Source organism: Mus pahari, chromosome 23 (genome assembly GCF_900095145.1).
Source record: "Mus pahari chromosome 23, PAHARI_EIJ_v1.1, whole genome shotgun sequence".
NCBI lineage: Eukaryota > Metazoa > Chordata > Mammalia > Rodentia > Muridae > Mus > Mus pahari.
This window is the reverse complement of record NC_034612.1, coordinates 15,121,890-15,138,033: the sequence shown is the minus strand read 5'-3', so window position 1 is coordinate 15,138,033 and position 16,144 is coordinate 15,121,890. Positions and strand designations below refer to the sequence as shown.

The 16,144-nt window shown below is 55.3% G+C and overlaps 1 protein-coding gene across 1 annotated transcript; it reads right to left on the bottom strand.

The window, feature by feature from the left end:
• Nucleotides 1-3,497: 3,497 nt before the first annotated feature.
• Rflna (refilin A) lies at nt 3,498-12,533 on the bottom strand. Its single transcript, XM_029533742.1, has 3 exons — nt 12,326-12,533; nt 5,551-5,663; nt 3,498-4,752 (listed from the first exon to the last, which is right to left on the bottom strand). Exons 1-3 carry the CDS (start codon nt 12,494-12,496, stop codon nt 4,419-4,421), a joined length of 618 nt encoding a protein of 205 aa, XP_029389602.1. The 5' UTR covers nt 12,497-12,533; the 3' UTR covers nt 3,498-4,418.
• Between the last annotated feature and the right edge of the window lie 3,611 nt (nt 12,534-16,144).

Genomic DNA, 16,144 nt, shown 5'->3' with positions numbered 1-16,144 from the left:
TCCAATGTAAAAAAAAAAAAAAAAAAAAAAAAAAGAATAAGCTCTTAAAAATACTTGTTTTATTTATATTTCACTTGTGTTAACGTTCAGTCTGTATGATTGTCCGTTCACCACAGTGCATTCCTGTGTTAACGTTCAGTCTGTATGATTGTCCGTGCACCACAGTGCATTCCTGGTACCTGCAGAGACCAGACTAGAGACAGGTGCTCATGAATCGCCAATGTGGGTGCTAGGAACTGAACCCTGGGTCTTGGGGAAGAGCACCCGATGCTCTTAACCCCGGAACCATCTCTCCAGCCCCTTGAATGAGCTTTAAAATAGTAACAGTGGCCAAGCCCCACCCACAGTGCTGAGAACTAAGCAGTTTGTGAGGTCCTTGGACCTGAATGCCTCAGAGTTGTCCTAGAACAAGCCAGCCTCTCACAGCTGGGCGGGCGACCCTTAGTCACAAGGCAGAATGCCTTCATTTGTCCCAGGCTGCCAGGAAAGCTTAGCCTGATTATACCGTCAGCCAAGGTGCCACCCACAATCCAGGTGTGCCTTCCCACGTCAAAGCCGTCGGGACAGTTCTTCAAAGCCTTCGGGACAGCTCTTCAGGTGAGGCTCCCATACCTCCTTTGTGACAGGGTGACATTTAAACCAACTCTCCAAGCAGGGCTGAGAGGGTTTCCAGCCTTCGAACTGAGTCATTTGATCTGCTCCAGCCTGGGGCCGGGAGCCTCTCTACATCCATCCATGCCCATCTGCACATGTGACACCCTAGCCTGCTATCCCCAACCTGCCACCTGGCTTCAGAGCTGGTTTGACAGTTGCTCCGCAAAGGCCTGGGTTGAACTCACTTGGTCTTACGCCGCTGCCAGGTGGCTGGTTTAGTGCCCTCAGAGGCCAGCCATGCAAAGAGAGGGGTGTGGGGAGCGACCAGGCAGGCTCGTACCAGAGTCTTCATCTGGCAGACTTTCTGCCAAGGTGCCTGCCTTACCCTCATCCTCAGCTCCGAGCCTGGGCAGCCAGGATGCCATGACAGAGGGTCCCACGTCTCCGGAATGAAACCCACCTTGGCTCTGCTGGCAGGTGAGTGCGGGCTACTGGGCAATAAAGGAAAGGGGATCTGAAGCAGCCACGGGCAGGAGTCTGATCATGATGGCTCTGGTGGAGGTGTGTATCGCCGTCCCCAGTACAACCTCCCCAGCGGCCTGGAATATCCGAGCTAGAGTGTGGAGAGGCATTTGCATCCTCCAGGGACTCCCCAAGTTGCCCCGAGTCTGTCCTTTGAACAGCAGACATGAACTGAAACCTGGAAGCCACCAGGCAGGCCTGCCTGTTCCAGGCTGGCCTGGCGGGGCTCGGCCTGCGTCCAGGCTGCAATACAAAAGCCAGCAGGCAGGGGGTGCTGTGGGCCTCATCTTGGACACAGCCAGCTCCACCTGGACAAGCAGGTTGCTTTGCTATACATGATCAGGGTGTGGTGTCCCTTGGCTGCCACCAACATGAAACCATGTCTCCCTTGACTGTTCCTGAGGCCCAGACCGTGACAGACATGTGGAGGACAGCTTGTGCCTTTGGAGGGTTTCTTCTGTCCCCTAGCTGTCACCAGCCTGACCTCGCTCCACCTTTAAAATGGAGGCACACGTGTCTTCTCTCACCCTCACCTCCCAGGAAGACACTTGGACCACTCAAGTCCAGCTGTGGTCCACCCTTCTCTAAGAACACCCGAGCTCGCTCCTCTGGGTCTCTTAATACAGAGACCAGATACAGCCTGACTCCCACAGGAGAGCTCTGCCCACCGGTCAGATACACACTGATCCCCAACCTAGGCTTGACTCAGAAACGGCACAGACCAGGTCAGTCAAGGAGGACTTCCTAGAAGTGGCAGCCTTCAAAAAAGACAGGTTGTGGGGGACACAGCCAGTGTGAGAAACGTGAGTCAAGGCCTAGCCGGGAACTCTTAAAAGCCAGGGTAAGGACAAGGCAATCTATGAGAAAAGGAATGGCTGGCTTGCAAAGAGGAAGAGGAGGGTGGAGAGAGAGGTCTAAGCCTAGTGTAGACCACTCTACAAGGTGGGTCAGAATGGCTCAAGGGCAAGGGTTGTGGTAAGAGGCCCTTCAGCGGCCAGTGGAGCCTGCCCATCTATGGTAGTGGTGGCCACCTAGGCCCTTTCCCGGCAGTGGACAAGCTACGTTACAAGGTGTACAGGTTGCCAGGTGCTTGAGGGAAGAAAGCCACTCAGCCTGGCCTGTGTGGAAGGACACAACGTCCCTCGTCCTTGGCAGCTAGTCCAGGGATCTGAGACATGGCCAACAAAAGAACCTCGGGCCATGGGGACAGAGTCTCCAGGGAGCTGTGGGGACCCAGCTGTGGCTGCCACCAGGATCTCCAGTCCCTAGCCCACATTCTTCCTGGGGGCACTCCCCACCCACCCCCAACCACTCCTTTTGGGAATGCTGTGACTGACAGGGTGAGCGAACCAGGGCCAGGCGTCAGACCAAGGTTCTCTGCTGCCCGGGGAAGACGGTGAGATGTCCAGAGAGCCAGGGCCCAAGTCTGGCTGGTGAGAAAGGGCATTCATCACGTTTACTGCGGGCATGAGCACTACAGATTCTTTCACACACTCTGCAGCATAAAGCAGCATTACGCACAAGCCGGGCCTGGTGGCACGTGCCTTTAGTCCCAGCACGTGGGAGGCAGAGGTAGATGGAGCTCTGTGAATTCAAGGACAGCTTGGTCTACAGAGTGAATTTCAGGACAACTAAGGCTGACGTGGGAAATCCTGTCTCAAAAGTAACAAAAAAAAAAAGGGGTACCTGGGCACTTTGCAATTACTGTCAGCCTTACTTCCCTGTGGGCAGGCACCATCCTGGGGATACTGCAGGGTCTTCCGTGTCTAGTACTGGAAGGCCAGGCAAAAGGTCACTTGTCACAAATCACCCTAGGTTAGGGCAGCTGGGAATAGGACCTTAGGTTGGCAAGCCCCCAAGGGCTGGGACTGGATCTGCTCCGACCTGGCACCTCATTCTCCCGATCTCGAGGTCCCCTGCATGACCACAGGACAGGTGAACTGCTAAGGGGTATACATGGGGTGTGGTGATTTACACACCCTTGCCTTTGTTCCCTCATTGGGGGGGAGGGGGCTTTCCCAAGCTCTGCACGTTATAGTTGGCAGCCTGGGGACCCTATATTCTCAAACAGGTAAGAGCCCTCCGAGTGGGAAGCCAGTTGCAGCTTATGCCTATAGATTGGTGATAGGGCCCTTGCCTGGCACACGTGAGGCTTTTGGGGTAAGAGGAGGAGGCTGGTATACATGGAGATCTCTAGTTCCTCCTTGTCCCCCCAGGAGCAGGGAAGCCAGGCTCCCTCAGATACTAATGCCAGGTGAGAAGAAAAGTGGGTACGGGCGTATCCAGCTTCCCTCCCCCACCCCAGGGCCATCTCAGAAACAGAGGGCATCCTGGCTGTGCGGGTATATTTTATTAATTCACTGATTTCTTAAGCTGTTCTTTTAACCAGGGAGCACCTCAGATAAGCTAATAGATGGGTAGAAATCTATCAGTCATTTGGGTTCTGTTTGCCCCACAGAGTATCCCTTCCCTCTGGGCCACCACGGCGGCAGTAGGTAGCTACTGGACAGTTGAGACAAAGGGACATCTCTCTACCTCTCAAGTAGACTCGGGGACCCGTTTTAGCCTGGGCACCATGGGACAGCACCAGGTTGTGGGCAAGAGCGGAAACTGGTGTAGCGGTAGGATCCATCCTAAGCAAGAACGGGGGTGGGGGGGCCAAGAAAAACAGACACAGCTTCTCTTGGGGTTCTGAGCCCTGCCATAGGCTCAAGTCCAGAGTCAGCCATAGGCAGGTATTGGCCGTGTCGAGTCAGCCATAGGCAGGTATTGGCCGTGTCCCATCGTTTGCTCTGAAGCCTCTCTGGGCACCTGCCAGAGAGCTTTGATTGAGGCTCAAGAGTTCTAAGCTAGTCGGGAATGCGTCTTGTGGGGGACATGTGGGCCACCCGGGAGGGCTGCGCCCTGCACAGCAGACAATGTGTTCTGGGTACCCCCAGCCTTTGCCATCTCAGGTCAAGGTAAGCTAGCTCAGTCCTCCACACGCACCTGCGGTTCTCAGCTGGAATGAGCGGTTTTTGGTTTTTTTTTAAACGGCCTATTTTGGAAACGAGCCTCTCCAAGAATTGAGGTTGCGAGCCAGGCCATGGCTGAGTGCCCTGTGGTACATAGGGCCGTCTTTGCCTGAAGGGCACACCAGGACATGCTTGGCCCTGCCCTTAAGGCCATAGAGCCTTTAAAGGCTAATGAAAGATGCATACACAGAATCCTCTAGGCTGGAGCTCGGGCACAGCCTAGCCTGTGGTGGTAGCCTGACCCTGAACCTCTCCCACACTCAGCTCCTCCTCTGACACTGGGCTTCCTCAGAGGACGTCGGGACCGCCAGGACCGGGCGCGGGGTCCCTGCACCGCCGCAGCTGCAGGCTGGAGGAATACCAGTGCCGTGGCTGGCCGAGGCTGCAGTGCAGGGTGGTGCGGAAGGAGCTGCGGGCCAGTTTGGGAAAGATGATGGCGGTACTTCCGAAGCGCAGGGCCCGTGGGCGAGGCTCCAGGGTCAGCTGGCTGCGGTAGCTCCGCCATGTGCAGTTGGGCGCCGCCACTATGGTCTCGCTGTAGGCCGTGACCGTGGGCACCGGAGCGTAGAAGATCTTGTCGCGGAAGTATCTCTCTGAGGCGTAGGTGACCTCAGAGTTGCAGCTGGGGAGGACAGTAACGAAGGGGGGAGGGTGAGTTGCCTGCCACCGTCAGTGGCTAGCCTTAACACAGAACCCCCTTCTTGACCCTTGACTGTGAAGGGTCAAAGGTGAAGGGTCGAAATCCCAGCTGGGGGACTGGTGAGATAGCTCAGTGGTTAAGAGCACCGACTGCTCTTTCGGAAGTCCTGAGTTCAATTCCCAGCAACCACATGGTGGCTCACAACCATCGGTAATGAGAAACAAAAAAACCTTTGGGCCAGAGTGAGCTGTAGATAGGAAGAGGGAAGACTAAGGAGTGGCGTACAGCACAGACCGCTGGACCCGAAATTGGGGGGGAAAGACAAGAAAGGATTGATCGGGATTCTATTTGGGTGGTTCCTTTGTGGCAGTGGATTGTGACCATAGAGGAATATGTATGGTGTTGGAGCATATTTCAGTATTTGGGGGCCAAAAATGTCAAAAGGTCATATGGGGGAGAACAGAGTCAACTTCCAACTTTGCCAAAAGAAAGCCTATCCAGAGTCCCCACAGCCCCTCCTGATGGGTGGTTCCCCCTTCAGAGGGACAAGTCAGTGACTGTTGGTGCCACTTCCATGGTTTCTGGTTTGGTACCCACGTAGGGGACACAGCACCAGGGAATATGAGCTGTTGAGGCCCCAGCTGGCTGACTGTGCACAGCCAGACATGACCCTGCCTCCCTCCAGCTAGGTGGGCCCTGTCCCACACCCTGCACCCAGCTCTGCAGGACGCCCCCCCCCCCTGAGCTGGGACCCACCCACCTCGCTCTTGGCCTCCTTACCGGATTTCATGTGCAGGTTCTGGGTCCACCTCGATGCTCTCCCCAAAGAACACAGGCAGCAAGCGTGACTTCATCTCCAGGGCTGGGGGCGTTTGGAAGAGGGTAGTAGTAGCCTAGGAGGAGAAATGGTAGAGGTGAGGTCATGCCTGTGCATGACCCCATGATGGCATAACTGTCTTCACGTACCAGCACCCTAGGTGAGATCAATGTATATGTCTGAGTCAGTTGGAGGCACCTGTCTCTCATGGCACCCCATGCAGCCTCAGGATCGAGACACATCAGCACTGACCCGTGCCACCAAGCTCCCAGATGAGGCGCTTACGGAAATTAACACTAGAGAGGCTGTTTGCGGCTTGGTGTTCTACCCCAAACGCACAAGGTAAGTCTGCTGATTGGCTACTGTAGCCTGGGCACAACACTAGGTCCCATGTGGCCTTAGAGGAGGAAGGGTGTGAACAGGGACGAAGGCTTTAGATGTACACATTTGGATGCATATCCCCTGCCCCTCTTTGGCTCATGGGCTCAATGTCTTAGTTCAGGCATTAGAATGCACTAGGCCCCTACTTCCAGAACCCCCTAAACGGGGGCCGGCAAGCCCAGCAGGCAGAAGGTACTGTCGGGAGGATCGGAATTAAAGGGCATCTTTGGGTGCTTATAGAGTTCAAGGCCATCCTGGGCTACATGAGAACCTCCAGACAGACCGAGCGGTAAGAAAACAGAACCCAGCACCAGAGGCCCCGTCCTGAGCCTTGATCAACCTGCAGCAGCAGCCCCATTCCAGCTGGAGGGTGTGCGGGACTCTGCCAGACAGACAGACAAAGCGTGATTCAAGTGGAGGGAGCCAGCTCTCCAAAGGGCGCCACTGAAAAAACAGTTCAGCCACCCACAGGGAGGCTGCAGACCCCGAGAGACAGGACAGAGCCCAGGTGACCACTGGGTTAAGGCCTGGGGCAGGGAAGCTGGACATGTCCCATAGGATTCCAGGGACAGATACCAAGGGAAGCAGGTGGCAGCCACTAGCTCCTCCCTGTAGGAGATTTCTGCAGTCAAAACCCTGGCCAAGGGTTGTTTTGAGAACGTCTCACCCTATAGACTGTAGTGCTGGCTGTCTCGCAGAGCCCACAGGAAAAGCTCCACTGCATTGGGTAAGAAACAGTGCTCCCACCCAGAGGTTGGAGTATGGTTCCATAGTGACCATGGTGGTGGGGCGCTATCACCCAGGCCACATGCAGGGTGGGGCACCATAGTCCCAGGCTCTGTCAACACTGGAGTCTTCACATCACCGCATCTGCCTCACTAGGGCGCAGAAAACCCCAGGCGCGTGGCCACCCAGGGTTAGGAGCCCTATTTTTAAGTCTAAAGAGATTAAAGTCCATGGGGCTGCAGGATGGTTCACTGGTTAAGGACACTTAACTGCTTTTGCAGAGGATCCGGTTCAGTTCCCAGCACCCACGTGGTGACTCAGACACCTAATTCAAGTCCCAGGGGACTGATGCACCCTGCTGCTCTCTGTGGGTACCAGACATGGTACACATATACACATAAGGTGACTGAGACCTCATGTCAGGGCTGGCGGAGCATTGGTGTGCATCTGTGACCAGAAGTGTGCCCACTGTAATGGCACCCATACTGGGGGTTGAAGGACGTCCAGTTCCCAGGGATTTCATTGTCCCCCTTACAGCTCTGGGACATCAGGATAGGGGGGGAGAAAGGTCTGAGGGCACCTACCAATCCTAACAGACCCCCACCCCTTCCCCAGCTGGCCCTGACCCCAGCCTTGTCCTTTCCTGAGTGCAGAGAGCCACGGGCAGTCAGGACAGCTGACTGGTCAGATAGGGGTGAGGTGGGAACCAGAGCTGGCCTCAGCAGGGCAAAGAGCCGAGGTTCCTTTGAACATAATGAGCCACTCACTGCCCAAGTCCAGTAATGGTAAACACTGCTCACTGGCTTGCTGGAGCCGTGGTGCCATGGGGTTTGGCACCCTGGGAAACCCCAAAGCGACGGGGAGCGATAACATGGTATGGCAGAGATCGAGGTGCCACCCAGAGCCAGCCCCACCTGGGGGCGGTCTGTCCTAGCTGAACCAAGACCCACAGAGAGGGTACAGCCACGGGGCCAAACAGTGTCATAGCCCATGGAAATTGTTAGACCAATAAGTACCTCAGTGATGGAGGGGCACGGCCCCATGGGCTGCTGTTGGAGGGACCCCTGTCACCCACCCCCCACCCCCACACACAATGCTACGTGGAGACTTTGCAAGGGGGTCAAGGATACCCTTGGAAGCTTCTGGTTTGTTTTAAGTCTCTCATTCTATGGATCAAGTGCTGGCCTGGAACTCGCAGCTGTCCTCCTGCCTCACCTTCCCAAGTGCTGGAATTAAACCCTGGTTGTCTTTAGCTGCATTTTGAATATGTTTGGGACAGGCTTGGTTGATAAGTGTACCTCGGTCCAGGAGGAAACGAAGCAAGGAGGGACCGTAACAGCCCGAATCCCTGTCCTTCCTGCAGTAGGCAGGGGCTAACGGTGGCAGCTGGGGACCTCGGAAACAGCCACAGAGTGGTTGCAATTGGAGGGAGAGGCCACCACGATGGGTCCCCACAGCAAACCAGAAAGACTGGTGATATTGACGGTCCCCACAAGGACAGTTGAGTCCTGAACCCCGTGCTGTGGCTAGAACAGCCATAGGGTCTCTACAGGTGTGAGGTAGCCACTAACTCACTAGTGTCCTTAGAAACAGGGACATCAGAACAGAGTCAGATGAAGATGGAGACAGATATTGCTACTGTATCACAGCATGCCACAGAGTACCCCAACGCCACAGCCAAGGGCTCCCACCAAAAGCCCACACCTTGCCACAAGAAGCCACGGATCTGTCACGGGACATACGGATTACCACCAGAAGCCAGGAATGGTCTTCGCCAGTCATGAAGGGATCCCTCCTTGGGCCTTGATTCTGGTTGTATGGCCTCCAGATCCACAAGAGAGCGGCCTCTGTTCTAAGCCACCCTGTTTGTGGCACCTTAGAAGCAGCCATCCCAACTGGTCCTATCTGTAGCGCTTTTCCCAGAAGGTTCATGGGGTCCCCAGACTGAAGCTCCACGTGAGGCTATTCCCAGCAGGTGCCCTGACCATGGGGCCTGGGTTGTGAGGACCAGCTGGCAATCCACAGGAGACCAAGCCACCACTGAGGTTAAACAGGCCCGGCTAGAAGGAGGCGGCCCTGGCAGATCTGCCTGCCTCCCCGACTCCCTCTGCAAACAGACTCCTCCACCCACCCCACATACTGGCTTCCTTCCACAGGAGTCCATACAGACACCTCGCCCTGGCCACGGGTCTACTGAGCCTTGTCCTCCAGGTCCCCCTCCACTGTCCGTCCATCCGTCTGCTCGTTTTTCCTTCAATCTGTCCATCTATCCGTTGTCTGTCCATCCATCCTTCCTGATTCTGGGTACCAGCCCTCGTAGAAAGTTACCTGGCAACAGCCAGCTATTGCCTGGCTTACTATTGAAGGGGCTTGTTGGGTCCCTCTTACTCTCTGCCCCTTCTCTCTCCATCCCCTATCCCCTCCCTCTCCATTCTCCATGTGTTCCTGGCCGGCCTCCCCCCACCTCTCTCCTCCCTTCTCAACTCTCCTCCCCATGCCCTAAATAAACTCTATTCTACACTATACCCATTGTGGCTGGTCCCTCAGGGGGAAGGGATGCCTCAGCATGGGCTCGCAGAGGCATTCTTCCCACCTCAGCATACTTCACGCGACCAGACATATCCTTGGCTCTTTTTTCATAAAACACACCAGAAGGCCCCCAAAGTAGTCATATCCACCATGCCCCTCCCTCTCCGCTTGGACCAGGGCCCGCCTGAGGGGAGGAAGCACCCCGCCTGATAGTCCAGCGTGTCATCAGAAGTTCTCTATCCTGTAATGAAGCCAAGCGTTCTTATGAATCAACCAGGAGACCCTGGGGAGGCAGAGTCTAACCCACTCTACTTGTCACCCCCTGTCAATCAACAGTGAGCCCCGCCACCGCCACCCCCACTCCCACACACACAGGGGGCTGTGGTCTAAGCAAATACCCAGAGAGCTGCCCTGGTCAGATCCCAAAAGTCCCCTGCAGTCCCCTGTGGGCCATCAAACTAGATGAGGAGGGGTGCCCAAGGGGCGGGGGTGGTGCCCAAACTGCTTGTCACGTGCTGGGAGCCCGTTTCTGACACAGACCTGTTCTCAGCCAGCAGGACCTGGCTCCCTGCCATGTCTGCCCCACACACCGCGGCTCTGTGATGGAAGTAGAGGGGGGGGTGGGAGCCACCTGATGTTTATCATCTGGCACAGAAGTCCAACTTGGGAGACCAAGGTGGCAGAGCCCAGGGTGGCAGAGCCAGGGTCAGTCTGCTTTTGCTTGGAAGGCTGAGAATTCTTGGGGTGAAGGTAGCAGTCAAACAGCCCCCATTCCAGCGCGCGCAGACACACACACACACACACACACACACACACACACACGGCTACTTTCCAGTTACACCTCTGAAAGAGGTTTCTAATGTTGGGGGTGCGGGGGTCCTGGGAGCTCATGGTACTGTTTTTTTTAAAAAACAAAACAAAAACAAAACATTAGCTTCCAGCCTCAGCTTAGCCTAGCAGAGCCTGGCCCAGAGTCTCTTCTTCTTCTTTAGGCTCTGCCACAGGACACTGGCACGTGCCATCCTCTTAAACTGAGACACGTTTGTAGCCCCAATCTGCCTAAAATTCACTCCCTGGTTTGCCCTGGGTTTCTGCGGCGGCGTCCCCTGACTGTCCGTAGCAGTCAATCTTACATACATTGGTAGCCATTCACTCCTGGCTCCGTGTCACACAGTGAAGGTGACCATAGCTCCCCACTAGTATGACAGTTCTATGTGAGGACACCAGGGGCCACCTGACCACCTTCCAATAGCTTCTTCCAGTTGAAACTGGCTCCCCAAGATGTGGGCAGCCTTCTTTTATCCCACATGGTAGACCAACCAATTGATTGGCAACTGTCAGCCTGCCTATACCTAGGCCTCAGAGTTAGGGTCTCAGAGGGGAGCAGGATGCCGGCTCTTAAACCATACAGTAGGGAAGGAATGGAACTCAAGAAGGTGGGGACCTAGCCGGGTGGTAGTGGCGCACGCCTTTAATCCCAGCACTTGGGAGGCAGAGGCAGGCAGATTTCTGAGTTTGAGACCAGCCTGGTCTACAGAGTGAGTTCCAGGACAGCCAGGGCTACACAGAGAAACCCTGTCTCAAAAAACCAAAAAAAAAAAAAAAAAGGAGGAGGAGGAGGAGGAGGAGGAGGAGGAGACCCTAGTGGGTAGGAACTGGTAGATTGGTAAGTGGGCGGGGCCACAGCTGGGCCCCCAACCCCGAGGAGTGGTTGCCATGGTTACTACCTCCTCTCTTGAGGAAGAGCAGCACCTGGACCCTATGGCTTTACACATTTATTTTTCTGCTTTAATAATCAAAAGGCCATTAACATGCTATCCAGTGAACGCCAGGGCAGATTTAAATGTACACCGGAGCCAGGTTCCCGGGGTCCATTCTGCTGGGCAGCTTCGGGTCGCCTCCTAACCATCTCTGTGCCTCGACCGTCTCCAGAACATGGGGAACGAAGGCGGGCAAGCAAGCATTCACAGACTGTGAGGACTAAACACAAAAGTGGGGGGACCCATCCCTGGCTTCTACCAGGTGGCGTGGAGTATGGCCCCCAGACTTCCCTACCCAAAGTCACAGACTAGGGTAGTATAGCTCCATAGCTGGCTCCTACTTAGCCAGGAAGGACAGCGATAACAGCAGCAGAGCCGGGCTAAGGAGCTGCTCTCACGGCTGCCTCTGGCTGACCCAGAAGGCATGGTAAGTACCCAGAAGGCCCTGCAGAAGGAGGGTTCTGGGTCACGGAATCGGAGTGACCTCTTCCTGGTGCCTTCTTTCCACCCCCCAAACTGGTCCCTGGAATTTTTTCCCCCCTCACACCCGTATTGAGGTTCCTAGTTTTTTTCCCCCTCCCTGGGAACAGCATCGCTCCTTTATATTAACTTGTAAAGTCTTTGATCGCTCCACCCACCCTCCCAAAGGAGACACAGAAGTTCAATTCAAGACAGGCTTCAAACTTCCTTGCATGTTTGAGTCACCTGGGGAAGAAAAGTTCTGACAACCACATTGTGCCCTGGATCGGGGGCAAATGCCTGGAGGAGGATGCTGGACACGGGTTGGAGCCTCAAATGCTCCCAGCTCTGCCCTGCACACCTTGGCGGGAGAGTCCTTAACACACCCAGCCGAGGCCATCAAGCCATAGGGACATGGATAACCTCTGCTCTGTTCGGCCAGTCCTTTCTTCAAGTTGTTCCCTCTGTCCCATCGCCAGAGCAACCTGGGCAAAGCGTATCCAACCCCTAGAGTCCCCTTTCCGGGGACAGTTCCACTTCTACACCTACAAGATGAAGCCCATGGGGGCTCTCCACCCGAGCTGCTGCGTTTGCAAAAATGTCTCCATTGAGAAGCCCTGGGAGGTCAACAAGGTAGGAGGCGGCGGCGGCGGCAGCTACGGGACCCACGGACAGAGAGTCACAACAGCCACCCTCCGTAAGTCTGTAGAGTTTAGGGTATTGGGATACTACTCTGTATTCCTGCCTGCCATCAATCACCCCGAAACTCCCAGCCTGCAGCTCCTGGTGAGAGCCCCATGCCACTCCACGTCTGCCTCAGAAGAGGGATGAGACCATGCTGGGCTCTGCACGGCCCTCCCACTGCCCAGTCCCCAGGTCTTACCGCTGGAGCTTCGGTGGTGGCACGGGTGTCCAGGGTGCCCGGCGACAGGGCGTAGAAGGGCGGGCTAGGACTGGGACTGGGGGGCAGTCCTGAATCGGGACTGTCCAGCAAGCCGTCGCGGCTCTGCTCCCGCGTGTCCCCCATGGCCTGCAGATGCAGGTGACCCACCATGACTGGCGGGCGCGGGGCGCGGGCCCCAGCAGCTCGGGTCCCCGCCACCACTGGGCCAGAGGAGAGGCAAGGAGGCTCCGGCCTGCGGCTCCAGCTGAGACCCGCTCCCGATGCAAATGCCTCCAGCCGCCAGCTGAGCCTCCTTTCCCAGGCGCCGCCCCCTCCCCGCCCTCCTCCGCCCGCGCCTCTCGCTCCCGCCCCGCGGCCACCCACTGGGCCAGGGCAGGGTGAGGATTGCAAAGTCTCCAGCCTGCAAAAGCCACTGCCCCCACCCACCCACCTGTTGGTGGGGGATATGGGTGGGGAGGTGTATTTACAGTGAGGGACCCAATGATCTAAGAACCCAGGGTCAAGATCTGCCCTAGGGGGCCACCAGGGTGCTCATCTCCTTTTGCTATGGTGAATTTGTCTGGACAGGGAAGCCTGGGGCCACTTGGGCGCAGGGAATGAAGGACACCTGACATGGCTGGCGTGGGTGCCGTTGGCCAGCCCTCCTCCTCACCGCTGTGTTTAATCCTCCCAGTCGGCCTGTGAGTGCTTGCCAACACTCTCCATTTTCTGGAGGAAACTGAACCACAGAGATGGTTAGGAAGTTGCCCAAAAGTGGGGAGGGGAGCAGGGGGCGCTTCCAGGTGCCCCCAACACCTACTATTGTCAGGGGTGGGGGGGTTCCCTTGCGGTGACTCCCAACCATGAAATTATTTTTGTCGCTACTTCCTAAGCATAACCTTGCTACTGTGTTACGAACCATAATGTAATGTGTTTGATGATGGTCTTAGGTGACCCCTGTGAAAAGGTCGTTCCACCTCCCGGCAAGGGAGATGGGTTGAGAACCACTGCTCTAAAAGTTCTCGCTTGGGGACAGAGTTCTGCCTCCACCCTGACTCACTTGACCACCGGAGCCGAACACCTGGTTCCCATTCTGTCTGCTTTCCTGGCAGGGACCAAAGAGCATCCCACCCACCACCTGCCTCCAGCCTGGCATCTGGACACAGAGGCTCAGACACCTGCAGATTACTTACTAAGATGTCAGGACCGCGTACAGCAAGGGAGACAAGTGACCCCCCTGCTAGGCCATCTACCCCGTATCTGCTGAAGAGTGGCCCCTAGAGGTGCGTCCTCCTCTGTAGGTTGGCCAAGTCCTCTGCACCACCCCCTGCCGCCGCACCCACCCCCTGGGGTGTGCCTAGACTTGAACATAGGTGAAATCACCAGGCCCACCACCCCCGTGGGAAGGGGAGCTGCATCACCTAAGACAGGCCAGGGCTCAACAAAGATACCACCATCGAGAAAAAAAATCAGAGGCAGTTGTGCCAGTCAGTCAGGGAGGGCCTCTCAGAGGAAGCGGCACTTAAACAGAATTACAGGTCGAGGGAATAGCAGGGTACAAGGCCCTATGGCAGAAGAGAGCAAGCTGGCTCCAGAGGCTGTCACAGTGGAGCGGCAGGCTGAGCCCCGTTACTAGAAAAGCATACAGCCCAGATCTGTCCTTTCGGAATGATCTTGGCGTTTTTTTTTTTTTGGCTGCCCCGAATGGAGCCCACAAGAAACTTCACCCAGGGCCCTTTAACTAGAAATGGTTGTTGTCTTTCGCAGAATAAAATTGGTGGCAGTCCTCTCTGGAATGTAAAGGATGGTTTGGCCTTCCCCAGTGCTGGGTGCTAAAGCCTACTAGATACCACTCGCTCTCTAGAAAAAACCCTAACCTCTTAAACTCTCAACAGCCCCCAGAGAACCTTCTGGAAGCCACCAGAGGTGACCTGAGAACAAGTTAAGGACAAGACTTTGAAAGGGCAGGGTGAGCTGGGCAGTGGTGGCGCACGCCTTTAATCCCAGCACTCGAGAGGCAGAGACAGGCAGATCCCTGAGTTCAAGGCCAGCCTGGTCTACAGAGTGAGTTCCAGGACAGCCGGGGCTACACAGAGGAACCCTGTCTTGAGAGAGCAAAATCAGGAAAAGTGCAGGCTGCCTTGGCTCAGCTTCAAACTTTGATGTCAGGCATCTGAGCTGTTAAGAACATGTACTACTCTTGCAAGAGGATCCAGGTTCAAATCCTTCCACCCCTAATGGCTTGCTCACAATCACCAGTAACTCCAGTTCGAGACTGAGGCCTTCCTCTGGCCTCTACAGGTACCCACACTCAATGCGCATAGACCTAGACATAGATACACACAGGTACACACAATTCAAAATAAAACCTTATTTAAAAAGTTTTTGATGTCCCGACTTTTAAGCATGACAAGAAAAACTGTCTTGATTTCTTTGATGCAGGCCTGGGCCCTCCCCTCCTACAGTCCTAACCAGAGCTCCATTCACTCTGAACAGAGACACTCCTATATCAGCGGCTCCTTTAGGTCGATGCTGGCCGACTTCTGGAAATTTCCCTATACCAGTACACGGCTTCCCCTGGAAGGAACCAGACTGTACTGTGTAACACAGAAGACACATGGACACCAATGGACAGGAAAAAAAAAATCTAGCCTTATTTCAAATGTCAAATACCAAGCAAACGCCCACACAGGTGACCGCAGCCATGACTTCTGACCTATAGGGATCCGAAGCCACAGGCCCGGGGCTGCTGTCCACTGAAAGGCAGTACTGTCCCACTTGACTCCTCCTGAGGCCAGATGGCCTAGAGACAGAGGTCAGAGGTCAGAAAAGGGCATAAAATCTCCATAGACATGAGCCAGGCTGGCTGCAGGCAGCTGCCAGAGATCTTAAAAGGGAGGCGCTGGAAATGGGGGTCTGTCAGGATCTGAGCACCCCATCTAACCAGTGCTACAGGAAGGGGCTGCACCAGGCCAACGCTGGCTACGCTCTGGAGTTCTAGACCTCAAGGTTCTGAGGCAGGGGGATTTGGAGGCAAGAAAATAACAGGGGACACAAATATGTCACAGGAAGGGTAAATGGAGTGGTCCTGACGTGCATTTGTCTCAGGCTTGGGAGAAGGAGCCATCTATGACATGTGTGCATGCGCACACACACACACACACACACACACACACACACACGTCTGAGAGGAGAAGTGTGTGGAGTGTTTCCCTGGATGCTTTGCAGGGAAAACACATCATTGCTAGGGGAAAAGGCCAAGTGGGTAGGGCATGAACACTAATGGCCTTTTCTGGAGAGGCACCAGCCACTTAATCCAAGCTCCAGGGAACTAACCTTTCCTAGAGCAGGTCTGGGCCCTCGCAGACTCCTCACAAAGGCACACATCACAAGACTGAATTTAAGGTCTGCAAACTAGCCTGACACTCAAGGCTACTATTTTGTTTGTTTGTTTGTTTGTTTTTCGAGACAGGGTTTCTCTGTGTAGCCTTGGCTGTCCTGGAACTCACTTTGTAGACCAGGCTGGCCTCGAACTCAGAAATCCGCCTGCCTCTGCCTCCCGAGTGCCACCACACCAGCAAGGCTAGTATTTTTAACTCCATTGTTAAATAAAGTAAATGGAGCCCTGAAGGCTCAGAGAGGTCACCTGACTTGCCTGAGGTCACACCAGCTCTGGAAACCTGCTCTGAGGGATGTGGGGGCAGGCTGTCACTGGATCCCAGAGGGTCATGAAACTCGTAAGGGAGAATCCCGTGGCCTTCAAAGAAAGCTCCAAAGCCAACAGGCTTGGGAAGAAGGCAGTGCTAAAGAGGCAAAGCT

Coding starts and splice junctions, on each gene's coding strand:
- Rflna (XM_029533742.1), bottom strand. CDS start 12,496: ATGGTGGGTCACCTGCATCTGCAGGCCATGGGGGACACGCGGGAGCAG. Junction 5,664..12,325: donor CCACCACCGAAGCTCCAGCG/GTAAGACCTGGG, acceptor TTCTCCTCCTAG/GCTACTACTACCCTCTTCCA. Junction 4,753..5,550: donor GAACCTGCACATGAAATCCG/GTAAGGAGGCCA, acceptor TGTCCTCCCCAG/CTGCAACTCTGAGGTCACCT.